General features: G+C 40.7%; 1 protein-coding gene across 1 annotated transcript in view; it reads right to left on the bottom strand.

Moving 5' to 3' along the window:
* Positions 1 to 4,529: 4,529 nt before the first annotated feature.
* tshz3b (teashirt zinc finger homeobox 3b) overlaps positions 4,530 to 20,800 on the bottom strand; it is a 39,532-nt gene continuing 23,261 nt past the window's right edge. Inside the window, exon 2 of the mRNA XM_055010965.1 lies at positions 4,530 to 9,932. Coding sequence (XP_054866940.1) covers positions 6,289 to 9,932 — 3,644 coding nt within the window. The 3' untranslated portion in view covers positions 4,530 to 6,288. The remainder of the gene's footprint in view (positions 9,933 to 20,800) is intronic.

The following is a 20,800-nucleotide window of genomic DNA, read 5'->3' on the forward strand; positions in this document are numbered from 1 at the left end:
ACTATTGTTCCATAGCAGAAAATTATCTCTTTGGATGTAGTTGAAGAGACTGTTTTTGGTCTATGATGTTCCATGGAGTCCTTGGATAAATCTTAGTTATTCGTTTCTTTTTCTTATTTTCTTTTGTTTTTGTTTGTTTGCTTGTTTGTTTGTTGTTTTTTCAGGAATGGGTTATCATCACCAGAGTTGGACATGTGGCATAAACATCTGCTGATAAATAATTCCTGTCAGCCAACCATCAGTCAACCTGATCTGTTCATACTAGAAAGAAATGAAGTCTCATCTGAAAAAAGTACAGTTGGTTGGCTTTTAAGCTAATCTCCATAAAAATATTATCAACAAGAACTATGTTATGTTTCGTAGGACAATAAATAATAGGATGTGTGAGACAGAAACTGACTCTGTGTATAGGTAGCTATGTATCTATGTGTCTGTTACACTGTATTCACATGTGAAGAATAGAATGGAAAGAGAACAAACAGGAACAGAAGAAGAAATCAAGAGAAAGTAAGATGGACAGGGCGTTTTCCTTTTGTGTGTTTGTGTAAGGAGTGTGCTTGCTTGTACCCAGGCTTTATTTGTGTTATGCTGTGTGATTCCATTGTGACGATAGATCCACTGAGCTTGTATTCCCACCTTCCCACCAGCCCCCTGTCTAAGATAAAGCTATCTGGATCTGCAGCACACCTTCCTCAAATGCATGTGAGCAGCTTACTGTGGTGGAGGGTCTTTCTGTGTTCCTGGGGGAGTCTGACGGTTGCATTGTGTGGACTACAATGAGGGTATGGTATGCTGGCACATAGCACCAGCTCCAAAACCTATGTTAAGATGTTAATGCGAACTGGCAGAGCCAGCTTCAGGCAGTGAAGTGCTTTTCCATCTCAGAAGCCAACGTCCCATTGAAATTTTTACAACACCTAAAGAATAGGGCAATTATGAATATTTGCTGTTCAGTTTTTGTTTTGGACAGAAGGGCCTTATGTGTGCATGTTATACATTAGGACATTTGGGCTGTTTTGCAGTCATTGAACACCTGCTGAGATATCTCAGTTTGGATCAATGTAGCCGATAGAAAAACTCAGGCACAAACATGGCTAAAAGGCATGATCTACTTGTATAATGTGACATCTTTGAAATTGCTTGTTTTCTCAGACCAGTAATTGGAAACACAAATTGTATCTAATTTGAATTGGTTGAAAAAATATGTGATCATCTGAAAAGTTTCAAATAGCAAGTGTTTAAGGGTTTCATTAGGAATACGGAGGAATTATGTGACGATTGACGGTTTGTCTCTCCGTCTGTTCGTCTGTTAGCAACATTACTCAAAAATGGACTAACAGATTTTGGTGAAATTTTCAGGGAAGGTCAGAAATGTCACAAGGACCAAATGATTAGATTTTGGCAGTGATGTGGCTTATAGTCTGGATCCATGGATTTTTTAAAGATTTCTGTATCATTGCAAGAAAGCAGCGTGGTGTCACTGCAACTATGACAACAAGTGAACACTATGTCAGCTGCCTGCTGACCATCACATGAATGCGATCCTTCTACAAATCGGACCACAAATTTTGTAAAGATTTCATCCATTGGAAATCATACAATGACTGAGCAGCCTTGGCAGAGTACTGTACTCTCTGAGTGCTTTTCTTGTTTGCTATTCATTTTTTGTAATCAGCAGAGACTAAGTCTTGTTGCTTAAGATGTTAATTTTCTAGTTAATAATCCAGGGTCCTCCCCGACCAGCAGAGTAGAAGTCTGGTCTGGGATCTTGATCAGAACCATTGTTTGACACAGATTTTCAATAATGTGAGGGGGTAGCATTTGTCACTTTGCAAAGTATCCATGACATTACAACAAGTTGTTGCACCACAATTGCCATTTTGTTTCCATTTGCTTCTCCATGAGATACCTTAAAGTGGTTCATGTCTGAAATTAGAGAGAGAATTATCTGTGACGTTTCTCCCTCATATGTATGATGCAGTCCTAATTCAACATTAAGTTAAGATCTTAACATTGGACACACCTTCTCGTTCAATGGTTTTTATTTAAATATTATACATTGTAGATTAATACTGAAAACATCAAAACTATAAAATAGATACATGTGGATTTATGTTGTAAACAAAAAAGTGTTAATCCTTAGTTTTAATCTACAATGTAGAAAATAATACAAATGAATTTAAAAAATTATTAAATGAGAATGTGGCCAAACTTTTGGCTGGTACTGTATATCCTACACTGTGAGCCCAGCCTTACCATGGCTGATATACAGTCCATAGGCCTGTATACAGTCAAGCTAAAAGTACAATACATAAGATTTCCATTAAAACAAATGACATTGTGGCTGTATTTTTAGCAAATCAATTCAAGAAACTTCCAATATATGAACTTGTATTATGTAACTGCTTCTGTATATATTATTTACTGGCAGAGTTCCTCTCTTCTGCACAGCTGGAGTTGACCATAATCTGTGGCAGTCTTCCTAAAGTTTCTTTATCAACAGTAATAGGAGCATCAATGCCCAGTGTTTGTATGTTTTCCATATATACTTTTGTTATATACTTGGCACAATATTAGGGTGCTACCAAATCAGCCAGGACAGAAATCTTGAAAAACACCAACAATAAAACATAAATGTTAGTCTTTGCAGGATAATCAGTGCCTGAAAGTCAGCATTTACTCATCATTTGACTTTACTGCCATCTAATTGATGGGATTTGGTCCACATTGTGATAACACTGCGATACATAGTAAGTCTGTTAATGTTGTTAAAATGACTATGTTCTCTTGTGTGTGTGCATGTGTGTGTGTCTGTGTATGTGCATACACAGCGCAGTGGTGGTACTCATTGTCTCCTGCACGGTAGTTTTGAACCTTAATAAGCCCTTGCCTCTGCTCGCCGGATGTGAAGGCAGGAAGAGAGAAAATGGCTTTCTTACACTTCAATTTCACGCATATTTTCTTTGAGGCTAATGAGAGCCTTAAATACGGTGCCAGACTTCAGGCTGCACTGTTGAAGGCTGACATTTTCACACACAGTGGCACCTTGTCACTGTGGATGAAGTCCTTCTACCTGGCTGTTGAGAGGTGTGTGCATATGTGCCTTTTGTGTGTCTATGTGTGTATGTGTATAGAAAAATAGAAAATGACTGGTCTGTACAGTTCAGAGCTGTTTGTGTAGTATGGCGATGTGCATGTTTGCACATGCATGAATGTTTTTTTTTTTTTGTTTTTTGCATGGTATATTAAATTGCAGAATAGAGCAGTGAAAATGTGATGTAGCTTAGGGATATATAGTACTGTCTTGCTTTGTTATCTTATGTATGTTCTTTGTTTACTTTTGTAATGCACAGGTCTTTGTAAGGGAAGATTTATGTGCTGATTATATATTTGGTAGTTTTTCAAGAGTTCTATCTCAAGCTAACCTTTGTATTTTTATTCCCTTATCTGTGCTGAAAATATACTGATTCTTATGTGGCTCTGTAGAAAAAAAAACAAAAGCAAAACTTTGAAAGATCTCTTTCCTGTAAGCTTAATTTCCTCATCCTATCTGCTTCATCTGTATCACACTGTTGTGCACCACCCATCATCAAATTGATAGTGATACAACTCCTATTTAATCACACTTCCAGCAAGGGGAAAAAATAAATAAATAAAAAAATCTGACTAAATAAACACTTGAAAGGACGTGCTCATCTTGTCAGCACTGTTGTCATCTCTCATGAAGCCTAAGCAAATATATTTGCCAGGTTTCTTACCTAGTAGAGAGTAGTCACAAAATGGATGTCTAAGATAATTATAGAGCAGGCGACATGGAAGGGAAACTTTGTGGGGTGTAGGTCTTTATACTTTCATATCCCATGTGCAGAAAGACAGTAAACACGAAGCTTAGCTGCTCTCAGGTTTTTAATAGCAAACAACGAATGGATGAATATGTGACACTGTGAAACCGCAATGTGTCCAAGTATGTATGCATTGCTGCATTTCAAAACTGACTGCATGATGTTTTCACAAATTAAGTGGCCTGATTTTCAAAATCATGTAAGCAGATTGGAGTTGCTTTTTATTTCCTTTTACCCTGTAAATGCGGGTTTTTACTTTTTTTTTTGCTTTCGGAGTTGCCTTTTGAGAGACCACCATCATCCACTTCCCACTTACAAAGATAAAACAACTTTTTGTTGCTGTTTCTGAGGCCTTAGACGGCATTTTTAGGACTGAACATTCAGCATATGGGACCAGGACAACAGAAGAGGCTACAGGGAAGCCCAAAAATGATAGTGTCTGTTTGCATGTCTGAATATGTGTGTGTGCGTGTGTGTGCACGCGTGTGTTCATGTGGGTGTGTGTGCGTGTTGTATGTGTGTGTGTTTATTCTCCCACACGGCCCCACTGCTGCCACTCACTGTAAACTAGTCTGCAGCTCGTCACAGACAGACGTTGACACACTCCCAGTCTAATGTGCTCATTAGGGACTGCACAGCACACACATAATTGATAGCCATGACACACACAATGTACACACACACACATTATTGCAAAAAAACTGTTTCCTTTTTTTTAATGCTGCAGTAGAAAACAAGGTTATATGAAGTCATATAATGGGGATTCCTTGTCAAGGACAACAACAACAGAAAACAAGAGAACAAAATTAAAAAGACTAACGGCACAGAATGCATAACAGTATCTGTGCTCTTTACATGCCGATATTTTACACTTAAAGATTTTTTTTTTCATTATTTCTCTACACTGGCAGCTGTCAGTTACTTCAGCAAATTAACTGCCAAAAATGTAGCAGATCTTGTCACTCAAGAGGTAAGTGTAACCATGGTTACCTTTCATATCCAAAAAGATAAAGCTGCAGTGTGGAATCATGGCAGAGTAATTAGACAGAACAAAAAAAAAAAAAAAAAAAAAAAAAAAAGAAGGAAAAAGAAAAAAGGACCAATCAAAAAGGCATTCAACGATATGAAACAACCAAGAGTGCTTATAAATAACAGTTTACATGTGAAATATCTTCATAAAGTAATTTCTTTTTGTACAACCTTTATTATCTTTTTAATGTTCATACAGGGGCACATGTAGAGTAGTGTCTGATAAAAAAAAAGAGTCTTTAACCCTTTGAGCACGAATTGGGAATAAAAAGATTCACTTGTCCTTCTTTTGCTACCTCCCTTTTTTGTATCCTTTGATTAGATAACACATTTATAAAACTATTGTGCAAAACAATTTTATTTATGTCTTCATATACTGTGCACCAGCAGATAGTCATAATCATTTTAAATTAAAAATATAGAAATGATGCATAATTTAGACAGGGATTAATTAATATGTTTTATATACATATTTTACACAGACCTGAATTAATATAGGTCCCTGATCAACCAAAGTAAAATATTTTTTTTCTTTTTTTTTTTCTTTTTTTTTTTTTTACCACACAGCTTGTATTATGTCCGGTGAGCATCTACCAGACAAATATGAAGCCTAAGATGAAAATCTCGCACTGAATGGAGAGTCTCCTAAAAATGCTTTCATGTTTAGGGTAAAACTCAGCATACAATATCTCTGGGAAACAAGCATTGCTGACACAATGCACATCTAATTCTCACAATATCCTCAATAATTCCCAATCTCCAATATTAAATCAATGTTTGGATCTTAAGTGTAGAAGTGCTTTAACGTACTCAGAGGGTTAAAATTTAAATCCTGACTCTAGCACAAAAATGCTATTGAAAAAAAAACAAAACAGAAGATAGAGCAATCAGGAGAGTGAAAAAACATGGAAAGTGCACCAGATTTAGTTATAAAATGTTTAACCAAACTGTTTTATTTATGCATGCAGCTTATCACACCTCAGCGATGCCAAAATATAAAGGAACTTAATTCCAATTACACAAGTTTCAAAATACACACCACTTCATTTTTGAATCTCTTTTTAAAACCTTCATATACTGTCTTTACTCAATGACTACAGCCCCCATTTACCCATTATGAAAAAAAGAGTCTATTACTGTCAAAGGAGACAAAATCAAGTGTGTTGGGCCAGAGTGAGTGTACCTCACATAGAAACAAAAATAAAAAAAAAACAAAAACAAACCAACAAACAAAACAACTCCTTCAACACAAAATGTAAAATCATGTGCCAAAATTCAGAGCAGTAGTTGTATGGCATCTTTGTGTAGTTCCATCATTTTAATAAGCCTTTTCTTTTTTAAATGTCTATCAAAGGCTAAAGAAAGACAGAGCAAGGAAGTGTGAGCCATTATGAAGGAGCATTGTCCCCATCCACTGCTACTGTTTCTCCACCTCACACACATACATGAGATGGTCCTCAGGAGACTTCCCATGAGTCTTGCTCAGGTGAAGCTTAACCGCGTGTTTACTTGCAAAAGTCCGGTTGCAGAGCTTGCACTGGTACACGGCCCCACTGTCGTCATCATCCGGGGAGGGTGATGGAGATTCAGTCGAGGGCAAAGAGGTGGTTAAGGATGAGGACAGGGAGATGGGTAAGGATGTAGGTAAGGAGGAGGGTAATGGGTGGCTGGATGGGTGAAGGTTAGAGAATAGTTTTTCAGATAGTCCTTTGGTGTGACGTTGTTGGTGATGTTGGTGTGATATCTGGCTGAGCAGCTGCTCTCCAGAAAGCTTAGCAAGGTCTCGCAGGCGAAAGCCCAGGTGGGATTCCAGGTGGCTGACATAGGTGGATGGTGAGCGAATCTGAGAGGCGCAGTCACTGCAGAAGAACACTGGGTGACCTGAATCCAAGTTTTTCAAGAACTTGGTGCCACCAGTTCTCCTCAGCTGGTACTTGACATTAGCCAGCCAGTGGGATATTGTAGTCATTGAGAGACCAGTGAATCGGGAGATGTGCATTCTCTCCTGTGGGCTCAGGTCCGACATCATGTATTTGCCATCATTTGTTTGTCTCAGACTGGAAGCAAACTGGGCTTGTAAGATAAGGAGGTGTTGAGGGTTCCAGTTGGACTGGCGGCCTTTTCGTTTCTGAGCTGGTGAAACATCTTCTGTCTCCTCCTGTGTGACACCTTCGATGTCGGAGCGTTCAGACTGGCTGGTAGGTGTGGAGGACTTGGAGACAGCCTGACTTTCTGTCAGGTTCCTCAGCATGTCAGAGATATCGGAGAGGGCATTTTCTCGCAAAGGGGAGGTTGACATAAAGGATGCTACTGCAGCTGAGGCTTTGGTCATGGTGACAGCAGAGGAGGGAGAAACGGAAGATGGGGTGGAGGTGGTGGAAGAGAGAGCCGCTGAACCTAAAGAACCACTATTGCTGCCTTTTTCAGTATTTTTTCCTTTGGTGAGATCTATAGGTTGGTCACTGTTTAGATGTTGCTGGTAGAAGTAGCGGTCTAAGTGGTCATTATTGGTCTTTTTGGTCTGTGCTGGTGGGGTGGAAGCGGCTACTGCTGCTTTCTCTGCCAGGCTGTTGCTCATCTTGAACAGCATACTCATTGGGTCAAGGGAGGGCAGGGCAGGCTTAGCGGCCTTTCCCAGGTGGACGTTCATTACTGACTGCAGTGCGCTTAGAGGGTTGACAAATGGCTGTTCTGGAGGTGGATGATCTGTGATGATCGCTGTACTGCCACACAGAGAGGCAGGGAGAGGTGACGTCACAGCAGTGGATTCTACTCCATTCTCCACAGACTCCTTCATAGATATATCACCATTTGAATCTCTGTGATTGGCTCCATTGCCATCTCCTGCTACTTTTTCCACTCCACTTGTATTCTCAGGAGTTTTACAGCCTCCTGCTCTATTTTCTTTGGGGGACTCTCCTCGGGCTGAATCCCCTGCCTCACTGTTACAGGGTGAGGGTGTGGTACATCTCAGAGGAGAACCCCTTGCAGCAACATTGGGCTCTCTCATTTTCTCCTCTACCTTTGCCACTTTCTCTGTCACTTTCTTGACTAGTTCTTCCATAGCATGGAAGTTGTTTTTAGGCAGTGGGGAGGTCTGACGGCTGGGAGGTGAGATCAGTGGTTGGCTCTTACCAGTGGGTGAGAGAATTTCCCCCCCAGGGAACATGTATTTTAGGGGAGAGCTCTTTCCGGAGTTACCTAGAGAGAGCTTCATTATATTTGGGAGCTGATAGGCAGCGTGGATACTGGGATATCCACCCCAACTTGGAGCTCCATTCTGGGCTTTGTTGATGGCTGAGGTCACTGTGTTTTCCAAGGACTTAAGGATATCAAGACCCCCCTTTGGACTTTCATCCAGATCCTTTTCAGTCAAATAGGTGTATTTTGAAGAAATATCAAACTTCTCCTCAGCCTCCTCCTCACCACTCGCCTTCTTCTCCTTGTTGAGACTGTTACCATTGTTAATAATGAACTCGTTAGTGCATTCCTCTTCCTTCTCCTCCTTTTTTATCTCCACGACCATTGCAGTGGGGGAGATACTGCTTGGAGGAGGCACCGGGGCAGGTGGAGGGGAGAACGTGGTAGCAGCCAGGGGAACAGACTGCACCTTTTCTTCAGCTGTGGAATTGGATGTAGGGGCTTGAGTGGGAGACTCTATAATTGGTTTGCCTTTCTTAATAGCAGAGTTGGTAACTTTAATAAAGTGTCCTGTCACCATCATGTGAGCAGTTAGCTCTTGCAGTGTGTCATGAGAGCTGCCACACTCCATGCATTTGAGGATCTGTGACTTCCTGGATTCAAACTGCCAGGCATAGCTAGCACCATTCTGGTGTCCATAGCGGTTGTTAGGTGTGATGTAAGGGTTGGTGACCTTTTGTAGTATGTCATTAGAGTCATTGAGGGAGGTGGGCTTAGGTGTGGTGCCTCCGTTAGAGTCCGGTGAGCTAGGGATGTCTAGGTCAATAGGGGCTCTCTTTCGGGCCGTTGAGATAATTTTAGCTGCCACTGGTGTAACAGGCTCTTTCAGAGGCACTTTCTGGTAGTGTTTTGTCTTGATCATGTGGACACTTAGGTCCTGAAGGGATTCAAAGGAGTGTCCACAGTACATGCACTTCAGAACTTTCTGTGCATCCTCCTTCCCTTCCATCTCTAGCAAAGAACGCTTTCTGGGTTTTGACCACCGCTTTGTACCCTCACTATCTGTCTCATGGTTATCATCACGGTAGTGGCCTGTCTCGTTCATGTGTACTGTGAGCTCCACTAGAGTGTCATATGCTGCACTGCAGTCCTTACAACGAAATTTGCTGGCACCAGTGAATATGGAACCATAGAGCTTAGAGCTCTGCCGGTACAGCTGGACAGTACTAAAGAGGTTGGGTTCTGTAGACGCTGTGGACACAGCCAGCGTGGGATGTTGAACCAGGCCCACTCTGTTGTGGTGGTTCTGTGAGGCCTGCTGGAGGGTTTTAGCCATAGCTGTCTGATGCCAGTCATAGCCTCCACTGCCACAGCTACTGCTACTGCTGCTACTACTGCTGCTGCTATGACTGCGAGGGGGTTTTTCTGCAGGGGGCTGACTCAGGTTCAGATTCAGTGTAGACCAATAGGAGTTGGTCAAAAAGGAGGTGTAAATGGCCTTCATCTTCTCCAGGCTGTCGGCCACAGACCCCGTTGCAGCTAATATGGCCTCATCTCCACTTACTGGGACAGCGGCATTAGCTGCAGCCATCATGACAGCAGAGGAGGAAGGGGAAAGAGCATGTGAAGGGTCTTTAGAGAGGAGAACATCATCCTCATTTCTCAGGGAGGAGCTCTCAAAATCAGACATTCTGTCACTAGATTCACTCAAGTGAGACTCACTGTCCAGCTCCTGACCAGAAAAGTCAGCTGCATTTGGGGAGTCATGGAAGCCAGTAGATCCTGGCCTGTCCTTAAGAAGAAAATCCTTGTCTTGACATAGGAACTTGGTAGCAGGCTCCTCTCCTTCCTGAGCTGAGTCTTCTCCATCCAGGTCTTCATCCAACAAGGCTGCTTCCTTCTCATCTTCAGGGACGTATGCTGCTCAGGCAGAAGAAAGAAAAAACAAAAACAGAGAGAAAAAAGATTTGTTAGAACCACATTGACAGAATGTCTAATGATGGACATTCTCAATTCTGTATTCTTGTTTCCTTACAAAGCAGGGAACTGATCGAAACTAAAAGTACTGTTATTTGTTCTTTCTCCAGAGGAGAAGGAGCAATCATCCAATGACATTCACAAAGTATTTACTATCATAAACAGTAATGCTGTTCTAACTTCCCACATTTACACTGACATTGTTTTCAAATTTGAATCAAGTCACCACACCCTCCCTTTCTCTCCACCCCCAGGTCTTTGTTCTGTACTGCAGAAAATCAGAGACAGCCAGAGACAGAGAGATGGAGGATGGAAACAGAAAGATGAAGTGAGGGAGAGGGGAAAAATGTCTCTTCAAACAGAACTTGCCACCTTATTCTTCTCAAGGGGCAACAGCTTGAAATTAAAACTAAATTTGAAATTAATGAAGCACATTCTGGCGGTGGCATTCGTTTCTGAAGTAATAAATTACTTGTATCAACCTCGGAGACAGCGGTTCCTGTCTGTCAATTAATATGTCTTACGCTTCTTCTGCAGACTCTAATGCATTCCCTAACAGACACACTCGCCATTTAAATTAAGCATGCATTTTCACTCATTACACTGCTCAGCTCTCGCCTCCTCGTAAATAAAAAAAATGTATGTACGTTTCCCTGCGACAAATCTCTCTCCGCAAAACCCATTTGCTTCAATTACCAAAGATTAGAAAAAAGTTTAGAGTTATTATTTACAGTTTAGCTTCAGGGAGAGGGCTTGAGGCTTTCAATTTATATTCAAATCCCTCTAGTTTAAGAATAATACAATGGAAATCATACAGAGAAAAGATGTATCACGGCAAATCACGATCTTGCCCCTTTGTACATCTACGAATGCTTTCTTTTGTTAATAAGTCTATCAAAGAGATAAAACAACATCAGATGAGATATGCTTTATGCTCATACTTTATGATTAAGGCTCAGTTTCTGAATAACAATTGAAGCACGCTCAGGCAAATGTGTACACAACCCTCTTTCTTGTTTTAGCAACTACACTGGCAAAGAAGATGAGCATGTGTGTAGACGTCAGTGGCCTTGTGCCTAACATTCCTTTCTTTAACAGGCCATCACTCATCTAACCTGGTATGTAAACACAGAGTGAGCCGGTCAGTGGAATGGGTGTGGCACAGAAGCCATATGCAATCATAATCTCCCACTTTCAAAGATGCACAAAGGTTAAAAAAGGGGGGGAAAGTGTCAGGTTAGTTTATTAGCTTATTTAACAGAAATCATACATAAACCAGCTGCTGTGCCTAAAATAGCTACGGTATATATCTAATGTACAGCTGTGGTCTCTGGGCAGGAAGACTTTAAAACCATATCTATGGCAAGCAAGAGAAGAGGAAATAGCCAGGTAAGTAGGTTGAAAACACTCTGCCGTGAGTTTTGTGAAAATATGGGAAAATGGGCCTTCACATATAATACCTGCGCAACCTGCCAGCCCTATTATACCACACACTTCAGCTGTTGCCACCTCCAATCTCTCACTGAACATCGCAAGTTGTGTGTATGTGTCTGTGTGTGAACTTGTGTATGTGCTAGCACTGCATTAGCAGCAAAACAGAGAGGAGTCTTTGTCATTGTCAGGCCACTGGTTGCCATCGGCAATGATACGACACTGCCGTGGGATAAACAGATGCATAGAGACACAGATATCCCAGAGCCCATCACACATCATACACACGAACAGGCGCAGGCACACACGCACACAGAGATACACACACACACACACACACACACACACACACACACACACACACACACACACTCACACCAGTTCTACTGTAAGTGGTGTAGTCTAACAACTCTTTGCCTTCAGGCAAACTCAGGAGTTTCTCTGTTGAACATGCAATCTGTTCCAGCATTCAGTCTTACAAAAAGGATCCATCTGAATCATTTCAAACGTGCTGTTATGTGCAATTTAAAAATTGCAGCATCACACGACCCTTATCAACACTGCATGTGTTAATATTTCCTTTGATTGAACTGAAATACTGTTATTTTAAAAAACTGACAATCCATTTCAGCTGCATATTTTAACATTTATGGATATAATCCAAACACGCTCTTTCGATTTTCCTCATCTCTCCTTGTCTCACTCTGTCTCTCTCTCCCCCCACCCTCCTGTCTCACAGACACATCCACCCGCCTGTACATACGTGCAGCCGAGCAGACCCACATGTACATGCCATCTGTTCTGAATCAGCCAAAACGACAGCTGTTTAAGAGAACAATGCTCTGGTGGAGGAAACAGTCGAACACAGCAGCCCGGTGCTCTCATCAAGGCCAAACATCAATGTGAAATCACCTTTAAAACACAACATACACTTCAAATTAGCTGCCTTTGTGCAATAAGAACACGGTGTGTGCTGTTTGTGTGTGTGTGTGTGTCTGCCCATCTGTGTACCTGCAAATGTGTGATATGTATAGAGACGCATGCAGAGGAAGAGAAAATGCTATTTGCCAGCAAGATCGGTATGTGTTGAATGAAACCTTGGTGTGTAGGCTTCATCCACCTACATGGAGGATAAAGCGCACGACTGATTTCTGGACTTGTTTGAGGCAGAGGAGGGTGAAATATGGAATGATTCCGGCTTTGTTCAGACTGCAGACATACTGGATTTGTTTCTCAAGAAGGATCTTTAGGACGCAATCTCCACACTGTTATTTGCAAATGATAAGATCAGATTTGTGTGTCCAGACATCACCAGCCTATCTGCAGGGCTGCATTTGTGGTAATGACCGGTAGATCATTTATTCTGGCGTCTTTCTACAGATTGTTGCTGTCCATGTTGTCCTTCATAGCGCTTTGCTAGGATCAGCATGGTTTCAGCTCAGCACTGCTGTCGCTCTGGATATAACGTTGTCGTTGTGAGTGCCGTAAAAGATACTTTGAAATCCAAATTGACCCAGAGCATCTGGACTTGAATTTGTAGAAATCCAGCTGGAATTGCATTTCAAACCACATCCAGCAGAATTAGGCTGGCAGTCTGGCAACAACTATCCGCTGAAAGCTCACTGATTTAGAAACTTCTCAGTAGGTTCGTGATTTCGCTCGTAATTGAGACAGTAACATTTTCGATTCATATGTTTTCGTCCTAAAAATAATAGGAATGTTAATTTTAACAAATATAAATTTATTTTATTATAAGTTACATTACTCCAATCTTTTCACATAAACACAGGTTTCACAAGACTATCCCATGAAGCACATGTGGCTATGTTTGGGAACTGACTGTAACATTTTTATTGGGCTCAGAAGAGTGGCTGTTTATTGTCTTACTCCAAATTCTTCACTAAAAGTTGTCACAAAATGGTTTCCCTGTGAAAGGAGTTCAAGATGGGGAAAATGATGCTCTGTACTGTATTTTAGATTTATTGTTGCATTCATGCAGTCAAATGATTCTGCAACAGAATTTACTGTGTAAGCCAAAGGGAAGACGGAGAAAGGAGACATGAATAAATGTGGCACAGGGACTGAGGGAGGAGAAGAGGTGGAGGAGAAAGAGGAGGACGAGGAGGGAGCCAAGGCTTGGAAGTCAGTCAAGACCAGGGCCACACACACAGCAGCATGCAGAGATGATCCCCAAGGCCACTGGCTTAGGCCCAGACTGTGTGGTTCACAACACTATGACCCAGGATACTGAGATAAACTGAGAGAAACTCATTCACACACACACACATACACACAAAACCACTGGAGTAGAAGGAGTCTGGGCCAAACACACCAGGTATGCAGGTGCTCTTTTAATTAGTAGAGAGAGAGATAGAGAGAGTTCCAGATGAATTATCAGCAGGGTGGAACATGTGGTTTGATCTCATTTTCAGGAGAACAGGTTGGGTGAGATTGCTGATTTTGAAACAGAAGCAAGCAAACAAACACCACAGTTGTTTCTAGGGGAGCGAGGAGGGCTTGAAACTGTTCTTGACATCTGAATATAACTACAAATCCCTGCGTTAATAGTTAATAATTCTAATAAGACGCACTAAAATTGACTTAAATGGAAATTTGGATTTACTGTCCAATCAAAAAATGCTGAAGAATACTCAGTTATAAGGCTGAACAACAACTGCAGAAAAGAAAAAAAGAAAAAAAAAAGGAAATTCTTGGTGTTGGTTAGCAATTCGAAAATAATCCCTAGGCACTCTGATTGATTTTATTTTTTTTAAAAAAAAACCCTTCATGAATTTGGGAAAAAAACTCATACATTTAATCAGGTTAAAAGAAGAGCATCTGATTGTGTGTTCTCTTACTTCTCGACCTGTGCATCCCTCCCTAATCTTTTTTTTTTCATCTTCGTGTTCCTGTCCGTGAATAAAGTGAGGAAATGCTCGTGCACTCTGCAGATGTTATGAAGTTAGGAAACAGTTTATCATGTTTACGTAAGCACTTAACATCCGATCAGACAAACAGCACATCAGCGCTGTCTGTTTACACTTTGGTTTACATCATACAACTTCAGTGTGTGTGTGTGTGTGTATGTGTGTGTGTGTGTGTGAGAGAGAGAGAGAGAGAGAGAGCAAGAGAGAGACAGACTGTCCACATCAGTCTCACGCAGAACAACATTTTTAACACAAAACTAATTTAAAATCAACCCATCATGCAAATTTTCTCACGTTCCCTATGTGTGTGTGCGTGTATTTAGACACATTTGTGCGTTTCACGCATCCACTCCCCTGCCATTTCCCTCTTGATGACATCCTATAATCTCCACCCTCACCTCCCTCCCTCATTTCTATCCCTCTCCAATCACCAGTGCAACCCACGTTAATGAAGTTAATTGAATCTGAGATCGATAATGCTTAATTATTGTGATTTGACATGCACAGACAAATTGGTGGGATGGTTTCTGTGTGTGTGTGTGTGTGTGTGTGTGTGTGTGTGTGTGTGTGTGTGTGTGTGTGTGTGTGTGTGTGTAGCGAGGGTGATTAAAGGGGCATGGCTGTCTGCAGTGAGTGCCCTGGGACTGGCGAGGCGTGCCATTGATCCCTAGAGGTGTTTGATCGACCCAGATGCCTGACGAATGGGGCTGTTCCTTCAACCGATTACATGACTTACTAGACTTGTATAACAGTTACGCTATCATTGGAATATGACACACTAAGTTGTTTGCCATTGGCGCTGCAATGTTGCTCGAAAAATCGCCCCACATGCTGTATAACGAGTCATCCAAAAATCATCAGGCTAGTCCTGTAGGAAAACTTTCTAGTGGATTCAAAATTAATATTACAGTTCTTTTACTAGCTTAGTATACAAGCTTACTACTCAAGACATGAGAAATGTACTTTACACATTTTCTATTTCATTTTTTTTCTCACTTCAGTGAAGTTATTTATTGAGTAACAATACTGTACTAATATTGCAAGATGTATAGTACAGACCAGAATGGGCTATTAATGTACTTTTGGGGTATCAATTTGAGTAAGAACACAATATCAAGCATAAACTACATAGTTTAAGACATTTTTGTAACCCTTAAAACATAACACGATATCATAAATTGTTGTTTTTCAGTGTGAAATGTCACCATCCTCCAAATGATGCAAAAACCTTATAAATGTCCAAATAATGAATAATTAAAATGATTTAATACTATCACATATAGTGTATAGTGTAACTCATCATGTCACTTATCATGTCACATTGTCAAATACCATCATATAGCATATCTTTGATTTTTACGAGCTTTGCATTTTGTATTTTTGTATTTCAATAAAACCGGTTACATGCCAATGCTGTTTGTTTGCTATATTCCTCAAAATGTGTTTCATATTTACATTAATTTATTCTTGGTCTATATCGATATGTGCTGTGCGTGAATGATTTTTATGTGGAAGTTGCCTGCTGATAAGTAGTAATGAACAGCTTGATAGTACAAAATATGTAAAATGAATCTTCAGAAAAGCTGAGATAATATTAGCATATACGGCACATAGTGGTGTTAGTAAGAGAGAGGGGAGGAGGATGAGAGAGGGGCGATTAGATTTGGAGTGGCAACAGTTAGTGTGTCTGTCTCTGACTGCAGCAGCATCACAACACATTGAAATATTGTGATTATGCAGAAACACAGACACTATTGCAGCACGCTAGTGTATGTCCACAAATGTTTGTGTGTGTGAGTGTGTGTGCGCATCTATGCACTGTGTTAGACTGGCTAATCATCTCACCATGCCACTCAGCTCGGGAGCTCCTGACAGTGTATTTACATGCTGCTGTTACAATGCCAATATAAGAGTATGTCTGGGCTAAAGAGCCTCTGACATACTCACTGATGCGTGTGTTTGCAAGTGTGTGTGCTTTATTTATACATGTGCTGTATTCATTCTTACAAAAGAGATACATTTTTGTACAAATCACATGCAGCACTGTATACAAAAAAGAGGAAAGTGCAAATTTTCCATGTCAATTAATTATCAAGTCTGTATTTCCAGCTATGTCTGACTCCTGGCATCCTAAAGAGAGAGAGACAGGTGAATATTTCACACCCTCACACACACACACACACACAAACACAGACACACACACACACACGCTCACACACACGCTTGCCGCCAGTAGCATCGAGCCTCTATGTGACCTCTCTCTCACTGTAAACCTGCTAGTTAATTACAGACTAGCTGTAAAGGAGTACATGAAACGGCAGGATTTTATTTACGTCAATACTGTGTGTTTAAAAGTTTTAAAAATAAAAGAGAAAAATGAATGAGAAAGTTGCAGGTGACAAACATGCAATGAAAATTGAAATAATGACTTGGTCTGCATCCATTTGGGTATTGTTTAAGAGAGACAAAACAAACAAACAAAAAAACAACTTTAACTCTATATTAACACTTATAGTGGACAACAAGCAGTAAAAAGACCCTTTTTTATTGTCAACTCTGGAAAAAAAACAAAGAAAGAAAAACCCACCAGTCTTGCAGCTTTACCTTTTGAGCAGTTAAATATTTAAATACATTCAAGTTCAATCCTCCGGCATACAGCAACTGTATTCGAGCCAATTTAAGCTTGAACTGGAATGAATAATGGTGCCAGCATTAAACCAGCAGCCTGCATAGCATACATCTGCAGCATTGAGCAGCAGTCATTCTTGAAAATGGTCAGTTTGAGGGTCAAAATGACAAAGAAAAATAATGAACGTTAATAGTAATTAGTATTCACAAGTTACAAACTAGTTTATCTCAAATATATCTTACTGTATGCTTTTGGAAAAATAAGTTTTAGAAAGTCTTATCTGTTATACAGCAGCTTTCCAAAAGATTGAATTTGCAGTACCTCATATGAATCCACATTTTTGTTCAGGGGCATTGGTTGCTTGAAATTTACAATGGCTAAAGTATGTATATCTACGGGGCCAAGTAGTGAAAACTGAATTTGGACGTAATGCAATTAAAGAAATTCATAATATGAAGCAAATGTGTCAGCAAAATCCTGTTATCATGCGTGTGTCATGACACACAGAGGATTTTGGTGTCTGTGTTCATAACCTGTAGCATTTAACCACATCTGACCAAAAGTGAGTTGGTGTGTGTGTGTGTGTGTGTGTGTGTGTGTGTGTGTGTGTGTGTGTGTGTGTGTGTGTGTGTGTGTGTGTGTGTGTGTGTGTGTGTGTGTGTGTGTGTGTGTGTGTGTGTGTGTGTGTGTGTATGTGAACAGACACTATCTTGCTCACACTACACAGATATTATCAGTGGGTGCCTGTCAGTAAATGATCCTGTGCCTGTCCTTTGTTATTCAGATAGCTTGCACTTGGAGCAGTCATACTCTCAAAGCCCACAGGGCAACCTAGGGTCTTGAGCACTTGTCCCAGGGGATGTGTGAATATGTGAGAGTGCGGGTGTGTGCAGAAAGAAAAACCAACGGGGTGTGCAGAGTTAGCCAAGCAGGGCCGAGCAAGATCCATCATTTCCACTGTCTCCCATTTGTTTCTCCTCTCTCTTCCTCTCTCCTATGTTCTGGCTCTTCTCTGCCTCTTTTTTTTTTGCCTATTATTCACTCTCCTTCTGCCTCCATCTTCCCTAATCTGTTTCACACACATAGACTTGCTCTTTTGTTCACTTTACTGCTTCCCTTTGCCTTGCTTTTAATTTCTTAATCTTTGTCACAGGTTTTCATCAGTCTGTCTGGGAACAGATCTGACTCGCCATTAGGGTGAGGGAACACTTACAAGTGAGTGAGCTAAAATAGTACATTTAAGGCGCAAACAAAAGAAAAGAAAAAAGCTGTATGCCAGTACGCTTAAGCGGTAATGTCAGTGCTTTTGCACTCAGGGCAAGATTTGCAAACACTAAGCATAGAAATGTCTACTGTATGTTCCCTATAACCACACACACACACACACACACACACAAACGCACATGTGCACACTGTCAGAAATACACACACATACTTTGCAGTGCAGTCTGTTTAGCTTCTGGGTATCTATTACCTGCCAGTCCGCTCTGATTTCTTTGGACAGCGCTGATCAAAAGATGTCATCCGACCTACTCGAACAGGATCGCTAGGGAAGGTGGAAATGGGGAGTGTTTGTGCACGTGTGTGCATGTGTGTGTGTTTCGGAGTAAATCACACAGTGGTCTGGGTGTAAATAAAATGACAGGATCACTTTAAGGTCCTGTCAAGTAGGCAGGAGGCGATTATGATAACGCTCGCTCTGTTCCAATGCAAACGGACACACTTAAATTCACTGGCCAGAGGATACTATACATGATAGAGCTCTTTTTTTCTGTGTTTTCCTGCCTGCCTCTTTGCCTTGTCTTTATATTTTTTAAACTTCTTCCCACATCTCCTGTGCAACAATAATACTTTGAGGACCTGAGGTTTATCTGCTGAGAACTGAGTAACATCTAATGTCACTCAAACACAAATTCAAGCCTTTAAATCTGTAGCTAAACAAGGAGGTGAATGATGCCAACTTATCAAACACATGTATACATATATGTGGATATGCGCACAATCCAGCTACAAAAAAACACCCAATTACAAAAAAAAATAATGTCTGTTCCCTGCAAAGAAATAAACAGAGTTCCCCAAAATGAATTTGCCAAACAAACAAAACGCATGTAAAACAGCGGCGGCAAAGCTCCATTCCAGCAATAAAAGGTGTGAAATGTGAGGGGTTTTGGAGAAAAGAAAAACGGCTTGCAATAAAGCTGGAAAACAGCACTGCTCCAAGGCAATTTAGACTGCAAAACACAAACCATTAAGTTTGTGCATTATCTTTTAATTTAATCTTGAATGATTTATAATCCATCACGCAAGGCTTCAACCATATCCAATTATTCTCTGCTGCTTGATTGACAACAAAGGTGATTTATTAAGCTAATAAAAACTGATGTGCTCTCTGCTTGCTCTGAAAATAACCAGCCGGACAGAGAGCTTAAAGACGCCCACCAACACATCTACACGCCTCTTTCCTGAGAGCTGTGAGATCGATACTTTGTTTGTGAATCAGTGTTGATTTTGAGGTGTGTATTTTTTGTTTGTTTTACAAGGTTAAAGTATGTGTGGGAACGCTTTGAACAATCACTTAAGCACCTCTTTACTTAAAAGAGAAATCAGTCTCCATCTGTCCTGGTTGCGCTTTTGCTGTGCCAGAAACATCGGAAATCAAAATGTCAGGCGTAGTGACGAGTGATGGTTTTTCCCTATGCAAGGCCGAGTGATTATATTAGGCTTTAATTCCTCCATCTACGGCATATATGTCATCTTAGTCTCCGCTTTATCTGCTAATGTTACGCTCAATCACTTGATATTAATGGAAAAACAGAGAGCCAGCGGGCCCCGTAATGGTGGCGAGTGTGCATGTGTGTGTGTGTGTGTGTGTGTTGATGAGCAGCAGGGTGGGGGTGGGTGCTGTGGTGTGGGGTGGAGGGGGTTAACGGTCTAGAGTTCACATGCATATCAATGTAGGAGCATGCCATTAAGAAATATTAGCATGTTTACAGCGCCAAGCCATGTATGAGGCTTATTTATCGAGGCTTAGAGTCTCAGTCGCACATTTTTTAATTTTTTGGAATTAGCGTGGTCGTGCACACACATACACGCGCTATGTGACCTGCTTTCACTTTTGCAAGAATTTAGGTGTCACTGTCATTTGAAAATGTGCACCCTGAGAAGTTGGGTTATGGGCCACTGCTAAAGTACAGTTGTAATTTTATACTTATTAGGAACAAATGTGCTCAGAAGCAGCGGAGGATGAGAGTAATTAGAGAAAGCAAAGGCAGTTTACATCTCCTCAGCTATAAAGGGTTAGGTAAGGGTTAAACAAGGTTAGAAAATGACAGATTACATGGACATTGTGCTGAACTGACAAAAAATAAACTACAAATTGAGAGGACCCAGACAGACAAAATATACAATACGATTTCTCTGTTTCTTCTTTTCTTTCTGCAATACAAAAATCACTGAAAAACTGTATGTTTTTTCTTTTTTTCTCTTATTTTACTGAACTTGATCAATGTGTAAACCTGCAGTGGGACAAGCAGAGACACCGAGGAGTACTGATGCTACGGACAAAGAGAAAAGATTCCAAATGCCCTATGTAATCATCACTTTTTAATTCACTTCCATCACTTACTAAAATGAGACATTTTTCTCTCAGCAATGCTTTAACTACTTCATTTCCAAATACATCACATATATGCTCATGTGTACTGTCTGTTCTTGTGTTTCGCCTGTGGAATATCCCATGTGTTTATCAAGAGCAAGGTTAAAGAGAGAAAAACAGTATCATTTGAAATGAAGCAAAATAAGCAACAATTAAGTTCCACTTTGTT

The sequence above is a fragment of the Amphiprion ocellaris genome, chromosome 1, assembly GCF_022539595.1.
Source record: "Amphiprion ocellaris isolate individual 3 ecotype Okinawa chromosome 1, ASM2253959v1, whole genome shotgun sequence".
Lineage (NCBI taxonomy): Eukaryota > Metazoa > Chordata > Actinopteri > Pomacentridae > Amphiprion > Amphiprion ocellaris.